Source organism: Pseudoliparis swirei, chromosome 20, assembly GCF_029220125.1.
Source record: "Pseudoliparis swirei isolate HS2019 ecotype Mariana Trench chromosome 20, NWPU_hadal_v1, whole genome shotgun sequence".
Lineage (NCBI taxonomy): Eukaryota > Metazoa > Chordata > Actinopteri > Perciformes > Liparidae > Pseudoliparis > Pseudoliparis swirei.
In genome coordinates, this window is record NC_079407.1 from 7,987,756 (window position 1) to 8,006,351 (window position 18,596).

Sequence of the window (18,596 nt, forward strand, 5' to 3'; positions counted from 1 at the left end):
TGAGACAGGTGTATAAAAGAGCTTGTTTGGTTTTTGTTATGACTTTTAAATGTGCTCAGTATATATTTAAAATATGTTGGTCACATTAGATCCAGCTTTAAGTCTCCCGAGTTGAAGAGAGGCAGACAGATGGTCGTCTAAAAGGATGACTTCATCAGGACAACGTGCTCGTCGAAGTGGGTCCAAAGGAAACTAATACGCACTGACTGACTGATTACAGGGCTCCTTCAGATCAGACTGGCAGCTATTAAATAAGAACCATTTCTCCTAACTGTTGTGGGAAAAGATCCTTCCCCGTGATGGCATCTTGAGTGAAAACATCCCATTGAGCTCAGCTCTGCGGTGGTTTTACCATCAGAGCCGAGCTGTGTGCCCAGGAAAGCGTTTGACAGGATTGAAATAAGGTAAAGAGAAAACTGGAGAGGGCAAGAAGGGGCAGCAGCACTTTAGGGGAAACTTAGGGTGGATTTCATCCGTCAAAGTGAGTTATTTGATGGTAATATATGAGAGAATATCTGAGGAGTGGCGGGTACATTTTTGCCACATTAATTCTTCCTGTCTATTTTTCCTTGTTTGCTTCCTCTCGACCATCTTCGTACTTTTTTTGGGCCTCGAATTCATTGATTTTATTTGCTTATTTCAATTATTAACATTTTCATCAGCATTGATTCACAACATATTACAGTAATTGACCTGTTTAATTTAATGGTGACAAAAAATGTCTCACAGATATAAATATGACTACAGAGAATGTTAATTTCTTAACCCTTGTGTTGCCTTCGGGTCAATTTGACCCGATTCAATGTTTCACCCTCCTGTCGCCTTCGGGTCAATTTGACCCGATTCAATGTTTAACCCTCCTGTTACCTTTATATTTACTAACATATTTTACCCTTGAGGTCAATATGACCCCAGCTATTAAAATCTCCAGAAAATTATTAGAATTAATATTGTTTTCCAAGTTTAAGTGTGAGGTACTTTATGTTTGTTTGTTGACTCCCGAAAGAACACCGACATTAAACATTGAATCGGGTCAAATTGACCCGAAGGCGACAGGAGGGTTAAATATTGAATCGGGTCAAAATGACCCGAAGGCAACACAAGGGTTAAAATAAATACTTAAAATCTGTGCTTTTTTACAAACGTCTATGTTTGTATGAAACTAACTTGGTTATGCCTGGAAAGTAAACTATGTGTACACTGATCATGGTGTAATGTGGCCTGTGTGTGTGTTTGTGTGTATGTTTGTGTGTGTGTGTTGTGTGTACCTGTGGCCTTCTCAGGATTGTTACACATGAAGCAAAGCCACCCTTCCTCTTCCTCACTGTAGCCAAACAGGTCAAAGAAACGCACCTCCTCCAGCTGAGTCTGGAGACGGTCCAGGTCCTGAAGACAGACGGAAAGAAAATAGAATATCTATTATTTGTCCAGTGTCCAGACAGATATTCTTCATATTCATCTTGAACAAAAGATCTTACGTTCAAATATAGTTTGTAACCAACATCACCACTACAAGTGCGACGGATAGATGATCTTCTATATTATATTCATCGGTTTTTATGAGCTAATACTGATCCATCATCCCTTATTCTGACTACCCACCCTTTTCTCCCTAGTTTATATAACACAAAATACTATAAAGACCGAGAAGAAATAAGAAAACTTAATTAGAATTTATAGGAGAGGTTTAACCAGCCCACAGAAATCTGTTAAGGCTTGTTAAAGCTGCTGTACATGAAGACACACACCCACACACACACACACACACACACACACACACACACACACACACACACACACACACACACACACACACACACACACACACATATTGTAAGTGGCCATCAACTTTAAGAGGTAATTAAAACCTGACATTCCAGTCATGGACTGCGTAATCGTGCATCATTGTGTGTGTATATACTGTATATGTGTGTGTGTGTTTCAGAATATAAAGTAATGGGAACCAATACAAATCCCTGAAGATCCGCTGCATCTGGTAAGAGTTATACTTCACTTTCGATACACACAAACCCCCTTCAATGGCATTTAAACCCATGAGATAATACATATTTATCTGAGGCCGGTTTTGCAAAAAACAGGAACATTCAAGGAGATGATGGATCACTGTCATCAGTCCTCATGACAAAGAAACAATCATTCTCCTGTGTGTGTGTGTGTGTGTGTGTTCACTGCATATATTTTACCCATGGGTTTCTTTGTGGGTGATATTGTAATCGCTGGTTAACCTAATTTCGTTGAACTCTGAAGTACTTTCACATTATCCGATGATCCCTTTCAGCAGGCCCGGGGTGGGTAATCGGGAGAATCGGGAGAGTTCCCGGTGGGCCGCTTCATTTCTGGGCCGGTCGAGAATTTTATTTGTTGACATTTGTCAGGTTAGTCCATCTTCTCTTAAAGTGGGCTACACACGTTCAGCATTCTGACACCGCAGCCTCTGCATGGGTTGTACCATGCGAGGAAGTTCACCCCTCCCAAATAATAGAGTTGGTTCAGTCCATTATGGAACTCAACCAACTCTATTTTGGAGGGGTGAACTTCCTCGCATGGTACATACACCATGCGAGGAAGTTCTCCTCTTCCAAATAGAGTTGGTTCGTTCCTTAGCCGTCTTTTCCAAAAAGTTTTCTCAGCTACGGATAGCTGGGCCGGCCCGACCGCAACGATACGCGTCAGGGAGGACGGACGGGAGGAAGAGGGCAGGAGGGGCTGAAAAAGCCAGGTTGAGAAAAAGAAAGGCATTGGAGGAGGATGCTGCCAAATGTGCCAAGCTTACAGATTTATTTTCAAGAGGATAAACACAAGTGGCAACTGGTAAAGAGAGACAAAGGCCTAATGATTAGCAACATAACTATTCGGCTAACGTTGTAGCCTTGATTAATATCATTGTAGCGTTGTCAACCTATTCCCAAGCAAAATATTTAATTGAATTACAATATTAGCCTTTTTATATCACCCAACATATGGCGATCCATAGACTTTGCAAATATTATGCAAATATTGATATATACTATTGATATTGATATTGAAGTATGCAGTAATATAACTCTTAATTTTTCTTTGTAGCTTCGGAGCAGCAGATAAGACAGTCTCCTGCTGAAAATGATGAGCCCGACATTTGCAATGAGGAGGCCATGACTACAGGGACAGGTAGAGAGGATAACAGTGGACACTATATGAATTAAAGTTATATATTCTAAGAAAGAGCGGTACAGTACTTGATGAACCAATATGCATTGTTTACTCAGAAGTGGGTGTAGTAAAGGAGTAAATCACCACTATATAATACTCATGCAGAAAAATGATAATGACCATGACAATGACCATGATAATGACCATGACAATGACGGCCCCCATGAGGTCTCACTCCAACAAATCTGGCCTACTGCCTAATCTGAGTCTGACACCCCTGCTACGCCCTTCTGCCTTTTTTAATGTTGTGCATATTTTTTGTTAACTTCTCATCTTAAGTGGATTATTATTGTTGTATTTAACCGTTACATTATTTGTTGGACCATGGTATTAATAAAAGAACTACAGGATAGTAAGAGCTGAACTGTTGCTTCATTTATCCAATTTCCACTATACCATGAAAAAAGTGGGCTGGTCTTGAGCCTGAAATTCCCGGGCTGAAAAGTGGCCCCACTCCGGCCCTGCCTTTCAGAACGATGGTAGTATTTCTCACCACGGACCAGCTACTCGCAAGAAATTCCCGGAGGGAACTGGATTTTAAGGAGGATAAGAAAAACAGGCTGTAACACTATAATGACCGAGCTACGAGTGCGCTTGACCTTTCGCACCGTGCCCCTTCAGTCGGCCCTTGATGTTAACAAGTGAGGATGTATCTGTGAAAGCTGTTTTTTTAGGTGTGTATTCCCCCATTGGACCATTGAAACCCCAGGTTTCACCACACACACACACTGCGAGCATTTAGTTTCATCCGTACTTCAGAGCCGTACTTTGTGTTGTAATTGAGGTGAAAGGTCTTTGCCGGCGGATACATTTAGAGCAGGACTGTGTGTGGCTGAGAGAGCTCTGTGGGTTTACGACACTTTATTATTCTGATACGACTTTGAGTATGTATGTGTGCAGATATAGGAACTATAGGATTACTGAGTGTGAGACTGTGTGTGAGAGGCTGAATGGTGGATGAGAATTGACTAACCGAATGTTGTTCAATCATCTATGCAGCTGTTGCCCCAAAACATAGTTTATTTGTAAAAAACGGAATAAAAAAACCTAAACAGTTTCGATTTTTTCCAGTTTTTTTCTGTTTTTGAAGTGAAAGAGACAAATTTGTAATTTGTGAAAATGGGCTATACAAATAGACTGAATTGAATTGAATTGAAAGAAAGGACAAGAATGAGAGAGACCGGTTAAAGAAAACATCCACAGATGTACAGTACGAGTACAGTACTTGAGTACGTTTAGGTACTTGTACTTTGCTTGAATATTTCCATGCTATACTGTGTTCTTCTTTTACCGTACATTTGAATGACAGTTAGAAGTGAGTTAGTTACCAAATAGTAATTTACAGTTTACTATCATAAGGAGTGTCTTGTAAAGGGGAGCACACTTAGAAGTGGCCGGTGATTGGATGAAGCGTCTGTCTATCACTGTATCACCGAAGCCAGTCGGCAGAAGAGCAAAAACAGAAATTAAAGCCTTCATTGACGTTCTTTGTTCTTCTTTTGTTATCTCTGTTTCATCTCAAGACTCAATTCCAAAAAAATCTACATTTATATGATTATTAATTTGTAGTCTTGGTTGTGACCACCTGATGAATTCAAGTCCAACATTCATTCCCTCTTTTAGCTCCCGAGGTGAATATCTGACTCCTTAGAGCTAAACGCTCCACTTTGTTCATTTAAGCTTGTACACAGTCATCTCCATTCCAATGACTTTTGACTCACATAAGAGACAATAAAATTAAACAGTTAAATGTGTGCCGACACAAATGCCAAGGTAATTAAAATAGCTAACATTGTTTACTGATGACACAGCAAAGCTGATCTTGAATCGTCTATTCTATACAAAGCAACAAAGGAAAGACAGAAGTGGAGAGGCGATGAGAGACTGACTGTGAGTCACAACGAGTAACAATGTGTGAGAAACACCGACTCCAGAAACACATGGCCCATATCTACTGCACTACAGAACCAGCAGCGAAGCATCAACCTCGATGAGTCAAGATTGATGCTTCCGGAGTCGATAATACTCCGAAAGTCCATAATACACAGAGTAACCGATTTGTATGCGGTGTGAATGAGCCTTTGGGAGGAAGCCGCTGTGTTTAGAGTGACAACAGATGGATGAGGACAAACACAATCATCATTTTGATCCATCATGGCCAGAGAGGTGGATCCAATAACAAGATGAAGAAACAATATAATCTGTCTATCCTCATGTAACCCCCTTTCACCCCTTTAGCACGCCCGCTTCTCTCTCCTTCTGCACGTCACCCTCCGCCCTCTATCGCTGTTTGTAGATAATTATAATTTGATCACGATCAGATCAATTCAATTCAAATCAGTTTATTTTGTATAGTCCATTATCACAAATTACAAATCAACCTCAGAGGGCTTTACAATCCATACACATACGACTACCCTGTCCAAGGACCTCACATCGGATCAGGAAAAACTCCCAAAAAACCCTTTCACTGGGAAAAAAGGGAAGAAACCTTCAGGAGAGCAACAGAGGAGGATCCCTCTCCAGGATGGACAGGTGCAATAGATGTGATGTGTACAGAAGGAATCATTACAGAGTTACAACACATTCTATGAGTATGACAGAGTGTATGACTAGTTGGTAGTAGGCATGGACCACGATCCAGACCTCCATGATCCATCAGGCAGATGGAGGTAGAGAGGAGGAGTGGGCGGGGCATCAGCAGGGCCATGGCATCAGACCCAGCCAGGTCCAATGGACCCTATGAGACGTGAAGTCACAAGGACTCTGGAGAGGAAGCAGAGTTAATAATGTGCAATGGAGAGATGAAAATTCATCCATAAGGAGAGAGAGAAGAGGAGATAGGTGCTCAGTGTATCCTAAACGTCCCCCGGCAGCTATAAGCCTATAGCAGCATCTCTAGGAGCTGGACCAGGTGAACCTGATTCAGCCCTCACTATAAGACTATCAAAGAGGAAAGTCTTCAGTCTACTCTTAAATGAGGTGACTGTGTCTGCCTCCCAGACTGAAGGTGGAAGCTGGTTCCATAAAAGAGGAGCTTGATAACTGAAGGCTCTGGCTCCCATCCTACTTTATTATTTATTTAAACAGCTTATGACTGATTACACCTGCAGGCAGACAGCGACGATGGAGAGCTCTCCAGAATATACACACTTCTCTTACCTCTTTCTTTGTAGTCTCATCTACTGTTGTATTATCTTATTGTATTTAAAAGGGAAACTCCATCACTTTTACACATCAAAGTCTGTTTACAGGTCTTGGGGAGTTCTACATAGTTGTACAAAGCCTCTGTGGCTCCAGGAGGGGGCTTTTAAGTCTGATAAATTACTAGAGCTAATGAGACGAGACGGGAGACAGGTTCAGATGAAAGAAGAGGCCAGTAGAGAAGATGTGAGGATAGAGGAGCTTTTCCGAGGTTTCCTGAAGAAACTTATCCAGAGAGAGAGAGAAAGAGAGAGAGAGAGAAAGCAAGGGCAGTGGGAGGTGGAAGCAGGAAGAGGAGTAGAGAGGGGAGTGTGAGTCAGGAGAGAGGTGAGTGGATAAGAAGTGGGAGTGTCGGAAAGGGGAGTGGACGAAGCCCCTAAACAAGGCAACGGCTTTATTTTCGGTTCTTTTGAACATTTCTCACGATGTCTGGCCATGAACGCACGATGTCCTGATATGACAAGCCGGTTCAATCAGGCGCAGACAGACAACTCTCACATCCTGTGAGTCTTTGTCCTCCCGTCCTGACTGTTGTTTTGGTCTTTCTTTCCCCACATATCTTTATCTAATCTCAGGCTTTAGCTTTACTCTATCTCATGGTATTCAGCCCTTCATCCTCATCCACCACCAAACTTTATCTCCACTAAAAGTGGAATGAACAAAACGCTCTCCCTCTGGGCCAAAGGCAGGAGGTGAAATAATAATAAGTATTTCCCTGCGCAGGCTTCCACGTTGCTGCCGTCATATCTCACGCCGTGTCTTCCCTCTTTTCCTCTTTCTCTCGCCACATCCTCTCCACAATCGTTTTTTATTGTATTCTACTTCTTCACAATCTTTCCCCCTCAGTCTTTTTCAGTGTGTATGTTCACATCTTCCTCCTTCATCAGTGTTTAATCACTCCGCATGTCACATATGTTGTCTTTACTTCTTCTGCTTTCCCTAAAATACGTGGTTGTCCTTTCCTCTCCCTAGATCTCTTTTACCTCTTTTCCCTTTTCTTCATTTACTTACGGTTTGACACTTCTTTCATGCTTTATCCTAATCCCTCAATGTCTGCATGTTTTTTTGCCCATCATGTCCTTTTCTTTCATCCATCAATCTCCACTTTACCCTCTCGTCTCTTATGATTAACGCAATGATGCAGCCCCCTAATTTGGTGGGTCATTTAGATGTTAATTCCCTCCATCCCTCTCATCTTTGCTCACCAAAGCTTGTTGCCATCTTCGTCACAAAAACGACTCACATAAGTTGCCAGAGGCTGCACATAACTCATTTGTATATCTGTGGAGCCTCGTGTCCTTTTAAATCAGATCAGACACATTCGATAACCCTTTCTGTCTCATATATGCAACAGCTTTTCCTTCCTCTCGCATCTCTCCTCTCCTCGTCTTCCACTACATGTGTTTCTTATTGGCTGACAGCGAGTAAAGCTGTAGGACTAATAGAGTGGTAAAGAAAGCAAAGAGGAAATGCAAAGCACATGGATGGAGGGAAAGGTCGTGACCTTCTTCTTCCCTCTCTGCTGTTAATTCACAGCTTCGCTTTTCTGATCCATTTTGAAAGAAAAAGGGACGTCAAAAGTGTATAATTCTGACAGAGTACACTGTGTACTTGGCGGGTTTGTTAGGCCATCTCATTAATGGCGGCTCTGATCAGCTCCACACTGCTCATCAGGTCTGTATCTGTTCGAAACACTTGGAGCGCACGTTGTGAAAAGCCTTCTGGTGAAAGAAAACGTCCCCCAAGAAGCGATCTGTATTTAAAGCTTAAACAAGCAACATAAAACATACTAGTTCGTGAGGCTTGGAGGCTCATGTAGTTTTCTGTTATCTTTGGACAAAGCCAAGGAAGCTGTTGCCCCCTGTGTCCAGTCCTATGCTAAGCTACGCTGACTGGCTGCAGGCTTCATACTTTTCCCACAGACATACTTTTCCTGAGAGGATATTGATCTTCTCATTTAACTCTGAAGCAAGCAAATGAGCTGATTTCGAAATGTCAAACTATTCCCTTCGGGTATGAGGTATGAGTGGTCCAGTCAGGGGGGCCAGTCGAGAACTGCACAAAGCATATTTTACTGGTGGCCAAGCACGTAAATCAGAAGTTTTACCGGGGACTGATACAGGAAAAAAACGTAAAAACAGAAGTTTATAACCACGTTTGAAGCATTGAGCGTCTCACAGCGTGAGTCGTCCTGCCCTGCAGGGGAGGAATGGACCCAAGTTCATTTAAGTAAAACTTTGAGGTACTTATACTCAACATGCATCTTTCCTTTTCCACTTTCTCCTTAAATATTGCATTTTTAATTCACTAGAACTATTTGACAGCTCTGGTCGACCAAACAGTTCAGACAAATACACCAAAAAATAAATATTTTTTATAATTGATCATTTTTTTCATGAATTCAAAAATGATTCATGGTTTCAGCTTTTAAAAAGCCTTTGATTTGTTGCTAATTATCATTATTATACAATGTTAATTATTCTGTTATTTAGAATTTATGCTTAATAATTGTGAGGTCTGGACAAAGCAAGCATTATGATAATGTGACTTTGGGCTCTGGGACAGCATTTATCACAATTTTACAGTGTGGAATTTGTACTATTATTGAAGTAGCGTATCTGAATATTAACTCCCGCACTGCAGCCTGGTGTATAGTGTTTGAGTGGGTGTGTGTGTGAGTGGGTGTTTATGAATAACTGGTACGTTCATGCTGCATGTGGTAACCATAGCTGGTCTATCTGATAGAAGCCACAACACAAGTCTAGAGAAAGACAGACCACAGCTGTATTTTCTTTAGTCGAATTATTTCCTAGCAACCACTTAGCTTGTCATACTATGAAGGGGCAGAATGAGGAAACACCACCCGCATCCACACACTTACTAAAACAGACATTGAAATGAGCACACACGAACACACGCACATGATGAAGAAGGGGTGTAGGGTTGAGTAGGCCTTGTATACAGAAGTGTCCATTTAGTGCATTCCATTTTTAAACAAAGTGGATGTTGAACTTTGATACTTTCCTATGTTGAAGTTTTGTCTTTTTTGTTTCACTACCGATGACTTCATTCTCTCTGCTCGAGACAGATAAGGGGAAAGCACACACACACACACACACACACACACACACACACACACACACACACACACACACACACACACACACACACACACACACACACACACACACACACACACACACACACACACACACACACACACACACACACACACACACACACACCTTCCTGTGTGGCGTGGTGTTCTGTGTCATAGCCATGGGGAAGCTGTGAGCTCCTTTTAGCTGCGTCTTCTCCCAAAGGGTGGCAAGCCTCTGGACACACTCATCCTTGGAGCACAGAGCGACTCTGGACTTACTCTGGTCAAGAGAGAGAAAAGTAAACAGTGGAGACACAAAGTACAAATATAAAGCAGAGGTTTGGTTAGGATCGGGATGGAAAACAAACATTTGCAACAAGGATATACACGTTGGGAAAACAATGCTACTCTTGTTTGCCATTATAGATGTGAACAGATGTTACCACATCTTGCAATCCAGGATAATTCTCAGTATACAGCTCTTCATATATTCCCCAAATGACGTGGAGACTTTCCGAATGAATCTTTAATTCAAAGCGTGTAATATTGATCTAATGCGTCATGAGAGGTTTCCAAAAGGACACAAGATCTGCAACGTAAACCAGAAGCACGTTGTCTGAGCACCTGTAGGTGGAGCAGCATGATGTGCATCCAGAGGTGCGGCTGTCGGCTGGTCAGGTTGAAGCAGGACTTGGCGTACAGGCAGTAGTGGCCCTTCAGAGGACAGGAGAACGACAGCTTGGCCACACATCCTCGATCTGAATCTAACCACGCAAACAAAGACAAACAAACAGAACAATTGCAACATGAATATTTCGCAGATGCTGAAGTTGAACATTTCCAGGCTGAACTAGTGTCAGTTAGCTCTCTTATTCTTGACGTGCGTGTGACGTCCCTTGAAAATATGGATTTATGTAACTTTGGGAACATATTTACAGAATAGTTCATTAGATCATCGGTAGACATCTTCTCTTCTCAGGATTTCTTCTGTGTTTACAGCAGGGGTTCCCAAACTTTTTAGACCACGCACCCCCTTCTACATCCCGATCGGGTTCACGCACCCCCAATCCCCCACACGTAAAAAAAAAAACGCAACAGAATGCAAGAGTTGTTGACGGGGGGGGGGGGGGGGGGGGGCGCTGGGCTTAGCCCAGAAGAGTGAAGCAGCGAAATTTGTAGATATAGAAACACTCTCAGACAGCAGCTTGCTGTTACGTGCGCCTGCTGCCAGTCTGACTCCGCTGCTTTGGGTGAATGACGTCACGTGCGACCTGGAGGTGTTAACCACTTGTGTGCCAAATCTTTATTTTTTATATTTTTTATATTAACATTCGGGGCGAATTAAAAAACATCCGGGGCTTTAGCCCCGGGTTTTTTAGCCTAGGGACGCCACTGGTTAAGACCGAAATGACACTTGAGAGCCCTGAGAATGTTTAATATTAATTATTACACCATTAGACCACCATTAAATTTTTCCTCTCGCGCACCCCCTAGAGGCAGCTCGCGCACCCCCAGGGGTGCGCGCACCACACTTTGGGAATCCCTGGTTTACAGCAATACTTACACAACAATAAGTGTATTCACATTGTGGCGGAAAGTTGAAGGAGAGCATTGAAAGCGCTCAACGCAATGACTGTGGATAGTTTGCACATGCAACCCAGTGAAGTAGCCTCCAGCTGCGGCACAAAAGACGGCAAACAAAAGAAAAGCAGAGGTTGTCTGCATGGTGAAATTTGCACGCTCCCGAAATCTGAATTGACACCACGTTTTTATCTATAGGGCTTTATAGGCCATCCATATAAACAAGAAGCAGGTTTTATAAACAGACAAACGTGCAGCACAAAATAACGGCATATAGTACGGATTAAACAAAATAATTTTAAAAGTGCTGCTAGGCAGTCATCTTTTGTCAGGGCCAGGCGAGCTATTTCCCCCTGTTTGCTTTCTTTTTGCTGAGCAAAGCCAACTGGCTGCTGGTTGTAGACAAACATAAGAGTGCTATCAATCTCCTCATCTAACTCGCAAAGAAAGGGAATAAGAGCCTTTCACAAAAAATGGTTCAAGGAATAAAACATGTTCTAGTTTTAGTCAGAAGATTGTAAAAACTCAAAAGCTATGCTGGATAACTCAGACACAAGTTTAATAACAAAGTGAAACTATCCGTGCTTCGGGTTCCAAGTGATATATCGTCAAACCCAACCATCATTTGTCATTCAGCAGTCACATGCCTTAAAAATGCACAAAACAGAAATCATAGGATATGATAGAGAATTTAAAACTACACGTGAATGAACTACATGTGTGTGTACGATGTGTGTGTTCATCGTGCTTCACTCTTTGGCACAGGTGTGTTTCTAAGAGAGCTGATTTGTATCTGATAGTCTGTGATGCTGTTTTTCTTTTGTCAATGTGTGTGTGTGTGTGTGTAGATGTTTGGATTGAGGATAATGAGAGTTCTTCTGTATAAACCTCATCCCCTGGGATGAGGACGGGTCGACAGCTCACGTGTCAGCCAACAGCATGATGACATCATCCAGTTGAGACCACCTGTGACATCATCTCCTAAATGTTAAGGTGTCGATTCTCATTAAGAGACTCATTGATTATGATAATATCTCTCTATGAGTTCACATTTGCATATTTCCCCCCAAAATTCTTCAGATTTAATCAATTAACCAGAGGCCAAAGGGGGAGTATTGTATTGCGTGCGTGTGTGCGTGTGTTTGTGTGTGTTTGTGTGACACCTGGCCGCCTGAGTTAAAATCACATTGAGGCCAAATACGGAGCAATAACATCTCCTGTCAATCAAAATATCGTCACCTCTCATGTTGTGTTGGAGTCTGGTGCTGTGTGTGTGTGTGTGTGTGTGTGTATGTGAGAGCTTTGTCTGTTCTTAATATGTTCAAAAGACTGAAGCTGTCTCTCCATAGGTGGGGCTCACTGCTGAAGATGACTCAGACAAGGAAGAGAGAAAGGACTTGACTATCCTATTGCATACTTATGGACACACACACACACACACACACACACACACACACACACACACACACACACACACACACACACACACACACACACACACACACACACACACACACACACACACACACACACACACACACACACACACACACACACACACACACACACACAAGGGTGTAAGGTCAAGTTCAATGTTTTTCATATCTAAATGTGCTGATCTTGAACAATTTGTTTTATCTCATGTATCAAAAGTTGGCGTCCTCTGTCGCGAGGATGTATCATTACAGGAGGGGCTGCACAAAAAAGAAAAAGAAAAAAAAGGTGAACAGGCATTACAACAGTACTCGATGACAAGGAAGTCTGAATTCAAGTGACGCACATCGAATTGAAAAATGGAAACTAAGGAGAAATCACATGGCATGAATAAAAATATATCAAATATCAAATTGCTGAATATGAGAAGAATCATAGGGGAAATGTGAACATGGATTACAAAGTTTAAGTAATTAGATTAGTTTGGAGATGGAAAATGTTTCTCATTTTCACATGAACTGCTTGACCCCTGTTTCTAGTCAGTATGCACTACGATAACTATGGTATGGAAGCAGGCATGCACACACACACACACACTCACTCACGCACACACATACACACACTTCATGCATACTACCCGTATGCATAACACTCATCTGTTTCTACTTTAACATAACTATGTTGTAAAGACGGAACAGAATCTAATAACCCTGGCCATTTCAAAATAATTCTCTGCATCTATACCCTGATTATTTTTTCCATGAACAAATTAGCTAGTGACATTTAGCCTCACACATTAGTTTTTTGCATTGTGGTTTGCATATAATGTAAAACTGAACAAAGACAATAAAGTATACGTCATCAGTCACATCAAATAAAAGAAACTATCTGAAGTTGTATTTGGACAAATAGGGAGATGCATCTTTTATATATTTAGATTTTTTAATATTCGCTTCGCTTCTCAGTAACTAAACTGCCGCTGAAAACTTGTTCATACTAGAGATTTATGCACCCGGATCCTCTTAATGCTGCACACAAAAAGGTGTCTGTCCAGACAGGATATGAATCACAGGAGGACCATAACTAATTCTGAGGTAGAACAAATAAATAAATCCCACTCATATGCCCTCTGGGTGGGAGTAAAATCACTTATGAGCACATGCAATATTAAAATAAAGCTATTCCCCCTCCAGAAATAAATCCCTGTGCGATTGGGGCTCAATGTGTGTAAGTATGTGAGATTAAGAATGATTGAGGAGAAGGCGAGGAGGAGAGAAGGGGAGAGGAGAGGAGAAGAGGAGGTGTATCATTAATCATCCTCAACCACCTCTTCTGAATCTAATCTCGTTACACAAACCCTCCCTCTGTCTCTCTCTTTACTGGATTCTTTCTTCCGCCGCCTCCTAAATAAACCGATATCACTGTCATCACGTTATCTTCAGCTCGTAGGAAAGGAAGCATGACGTCCGTCATGTCCACATTACCTTCTATCGCACACTGCTCTGGGATGGGGATCTGCTGCACCGTGTCTCGACAGAACTCCTTGATGGCCTCGATATTGTCTCTGAAATGGACGAAGAGTCTGTCCGCGTCCTCGCGCTCCTCCTCCCCTCTGCTTTCACCTCCCTCGGCCTCTTTGGCCGCTCTGTCCAGGGCAGCTGGGACGGCCATCGAGGCGTCGCCCTTCGGTTTCCTCTCGACAGGCGGCGTCGCTTCCTGGTTCTGCGAGATCACGAGTGTGTTGGAGAAGGTGTTGTCCGGGCTGGGCTCCGAGCCCTCAGAGTCCTCCCCAGTGTCCGAGTTGATGGAGCGCGATCGCGCGGCGTGGAGGGCCAGGCTCTTGGACCTTCGAGAGACCAGACGACAGAAACAGTCACCGGGGTGAAAAACCACCTGTCAAAAGGGATTCTGTTCTCTCTCTGCTTTCTGTTTTTGACAACATGCAGGGGAAATACAAAGAGCTAAAGTTTCTACGTTTACCAGTGCTAAATTGAAGCTGGATGTCGTAGTTTCGTCTCAAACAGTATCAAATTATCTGCTCGGTGCTTTTTTATGATTTCAATAAACAGTATGTCTGTATCTTTGGATGGTCTGTCTTTCTTCAAGAAGAAATTGGCCCAAGGCATCTCTTGTTAATACGACTGAAGTTCATAAAAATCCACCGCGTTCATAAAACTGTTGCTCTCCGCTCAGATGTGAGCAGAAACTCAGCAGACCCGGCTCACGTTTCGTGCTAACAGACCTGTTGAAGCGCATTTCCCGTCTCTCCTCCCTGCCGGCTTGGCTCAGGCTGTAGCGGCGTTGGGGGGCGGGAGAGTCCTCCTCCACCTCCCCCTCCTCTCCCCTCTCCTCCCCCATCTTCTTCTCAAAGGCCTGGATCTTTACCTGCAGCCGCTGCTCTGACCCCCGACCTCCCCCGGGAAGATATGCACGAGGAGACGGCGGGCACGCCTCATCCGCCCTGTAAGAACACACACACGCACACAGGCCAAAGGGTTGGATTGCATGTGGAGGGCACGTGAGATGAAGCTGGACGGACACAATTTGGATGGATTTCAATATCCTCACTCCCCCACCCTCTCCCCTCCCCCCTCCCTCCTTCAGTCCCCTCGCTAGCCTTTCTGTAATTCTTGCTTTCTCATGATGACTGGCTCTATTTCTGCGTCTCTCCCTCCATGTGTCCCCCTCTCTCTTTGCCTTTGTTTTTATCTGTCCTTTACCATGCTGCCTTCCTCCTCTCTTTTACTCTTTAACCAAACTAAGTATTCCATCCCTCCTCTCTCGTTCTTTCTTTCGGTCCCTATTGTTCTCCCACAAGTGGCCATTATAACTTAATTAAACACTCCACTTGTTTGCTGAAGGAGGACATCCAACTACCTCTTTGTTGTTTTCCCTCTGTCTTCCATCCCCGTCTCTTTCACTAATAAACCCTCCTGCTCCTCTTAATCCCTCGTTCCCTCTGTCTTTCTTTCAGAAAACACCAAACAAAGTTTTTGGGAAGCTTCCAATCCTGCACATGATGTTCTTGTTTCGGAGAGAGCTGTGCGTGTCACTCCCACACTGCTGCCAGATGCACAGTCAGTGTATGCACATTAACATGCGCACAGACACACACATTATTTACTCATCACATTTGCTGGACATCATTCTTTGTCATTTATCAACACCATTCAAAGCCCCTGAACATGTAACGAGTATATTGGCAACACGCAAAATCGAATTGTGTGTGGATTGAATAAAAATAAAAACACAACTATTATAAAATTGCATTCAAGTATTGTTACATGCCTTATTTGGTGAAGTGAAATACATGACATCGCCGTTTTCCAACTTAAGACCAGAACCCCCCCCCCCCCCTACAAAAAAAACCCCAGCAAACACATCAGTCTGAGTAAGAATGCGATGAAGCAGATGGGTTGTCAGTTCCCTCACATGATGGGTTCCCTTTCGTCCGACCAGTTGGATGAAAAGAGGAATGGCTCTCTGGTGTCTGTAGGTCACATATCTACATCCACAGGTAACAGCAAATGCCTGTGTGCTCCTCACCTGCCGAGCGTGGCCGTGCTCTCCTCCAGCCGTCTCCCCAGCAGTCGGGCTATCGCCGTGAACGAGTTGCTCATCCTGTAGATGTCTTTGCCGCAGCCTCCCAGTACAGACGGGTAGCGGTCGGTGAGCGCTCTGATCTGCAGCAGCAGCGTGTGGTGAAAGCTGTGGTCCATGCTGCCCAGGCAGGACACCAGGTAGACCAACACGCTGCGGGCATGAGTCTGGAGAGAGGAGGCGACACGGAGAGAAAGATGTTGTTCAAAATGTAACGCCTGTTGTCGTGATCCACACTGGTCCCAGCACGAAACTAAACAGAGAAAGAAGAATAGAAAAGAGAGGCGGAATAAGATTTCCGACAAATTGTTTTACTGTCCAAAAAACATCCAGTTTAATGGTAATTACCTTCGCATTGAAAATGCGGAAGGTTATGTTTTGATCGCCGTGTATTTATTTATTTATTTATTTGTATGCGTGTTATTCGCAGAACTCAAAAAGTATTTAACCGAATCGCATGAAATTTGGTGGGATGATTGGTTATTATCCGGGGACCAGTTGATTAGATTTTGGGATCGATCGGGTCAACGGTCAAGGTCAAAGGTCATGAACAGGTCAAAATCTTCTTGAATCACATGAAATTTGGTGGGATGATTGGTTATTATCCGGGGACCAGTTGATTAGATTTTGGGATCGATCGGGTCAACGGTCAAGGTCAAAGGTCATGAACAGGTCAAAACCTTCTTGAATCACATGAAATTTGGTGGGATGATTGGTTATTATCCGGGAACCATTTGATAGATTTTGGGATCAATCGGGTCAAAGGTCAAGGTCAAGGTCATGGAAAGGTCAACATCTATTTTTTTACCATAGCACGATACATTTTTGTCCAATTGGCATGCAACTAATGCCAAAATGTTCATAATTCAATGCCCAATCTCGATATGCAAAGGTATGCGCTCTACCGAGTGCCCATTCTAGTTTCTTAAGTTGTGTTTGTTTCCGAGGACACTGAAAATGACTGACAATGGCACCAGTGTTGCATGATAACGTATTGTTTCACTATGGGGAAAAAAGAGTGTATTTAAATCTATTTCGACACACATTGGACGTTACACTTCCAAGAAGTTTGTGGGTGGTTTGGTGTAACTTTCTAAATCACAACAAACAACACTAAATGCAAACACATGCTTCCTGCAAACTCAGCAGTATACCTTCCACTCGTAGTAACATACTTTTTTGGCATTCTCAGTGGACTCTTCTATATCCAGAGCAAATACGACCTGGGCCCTATTTCTTGTACCTGGCTAACTTAGTTAACTGGATAACTCTCAGGATAAGACAATAAGTCAGGCTTTTCAGTTCCACAAAGCAAGTTTGGCAAAATCACCATAGCAACACATCCATTGTCACTCAATCTAGCTGGATAAGGTGGCCACGCCCCCCAAAGAAAATGGCAGCTCCTTTCCTCAGAGATCCCATTGATGAAGGAGCGATATTAGTTAGATTAGTGTTTTATAGGGAGAGTTCTTTCACGTCATGATGACTTCATATGCGAGCGCTATCCATTCTGCCCACATCATCATTTATTGATTGAATATCTGATTATGAATAATACATAAATACATACTGATCCATCCATACAGAGATTCAAACTCCTAGTCCTATATGGTCATCTCCACATACATGCATATCCACATATATATGATCTACTTGCTCTAAAAGTGTCGAGCCATTAAGCCGACTGCCAGCAGGCACATTTAAAGAAATATAATCGGATTGATTGGGGTGATGATGAGGCACTTACAATTAGCTGTGCATGAAAAGCATTGCGAGTAGATGTTATGCAAAGTCAATGCACAGATGAATGGATTCTTTATTCGCATCCAGTTCATCAGATGTAGTCCCCGAGTTGTGTGATCCTACGGCTGATGTCATGAATAAATATATATTTATGATATTGTTATGAACCATGAGGGCGTTTGATATTCACGAGTACAAAGCAAAAATAGTGGTTATTTCTTCCATGTGAGTAACTGTTTCCACGGAGATAAGCGACGGAGATAAGCCGCTCTCCAGCGCGAATGAATTAAATAAATAAACCACAAATAGTCGGGAGAGTAAACACGCGTGTTGTGAATATTGGTGTGAACGCAGCATTACGCATTTAACTTGTCTGATATGTCGCCAATTCAATTCAGTTAAATTCAGTTTATTTTGTATAGTCCAATTCCACAAATTACAAATTTGCCTCAAAGGACGATGCTTCTCGTCTCGCCCTCACAGTGGTGGCGGTGTTAGATTTTCCATGATTATTGTCTGAAATTCCTCATATGCGTTCATGATCATCTCCTGCTCATCAGCGGAGAAAGAAGAGGCGCTTCCTTTCAGTTTATTTGCCTTTGTGCCGTTAGAAAATCATGGTTTCGGTGATCGACTCGTCCCCCTTTTGATGTCAGACGGGCACGCGCAATTATACCAATACTGACATCTGGTTTGAATTAACGAGATAGATTGAGCGCGGATC

The 18,596-nt window shown here is 42.8% G+C and overlaps 1 protein-coding gene across 3 annotated transcripts in view; it reads right to left on the bottom strand.

The window, feature by feature from the left end:
- The window catches only part of veph1 (ventricular zone expressed PH domain-containing 1), an 80,580-nt gene that overhangs the window by 12,658 nt on the left and 49,326 nt on the right, over window positions 1-18,596 (bottom strand). For all 3 annotated transcript variants that reach the window (XM_056441102.1, XM_056441104.1, XM_056441103.1), the window contains exons 7-12: window positions 16,076-16,296; window positions 14,772-14,990; window positions 14,014-14,375; window positions 10,139-10,278; window positions 9,660-9,794; window positions 1,269-1,386 (exon numbers count right to left, since the gene is read on the bottom strand). In XM_056441102.1, coding sequence (XP_056297077.1) covers window positions 1,269-1,386; window positions 9,660-9,794; window positions 10,139-10,278; window positions 14,014-14,375; window positions 14,772-14,990; window positions 16,076-16,296 — 1,195 coding nt within the window. The remainder of the gene's footprint in view (window positions 1-1,268; window positions 1,387-9,659; window positions 9,795-10,138; window positions 10,279-14,013; window positions 14,376-14,771; window positions 14,991-16,075; window positions 16,297-18,596) is intronic.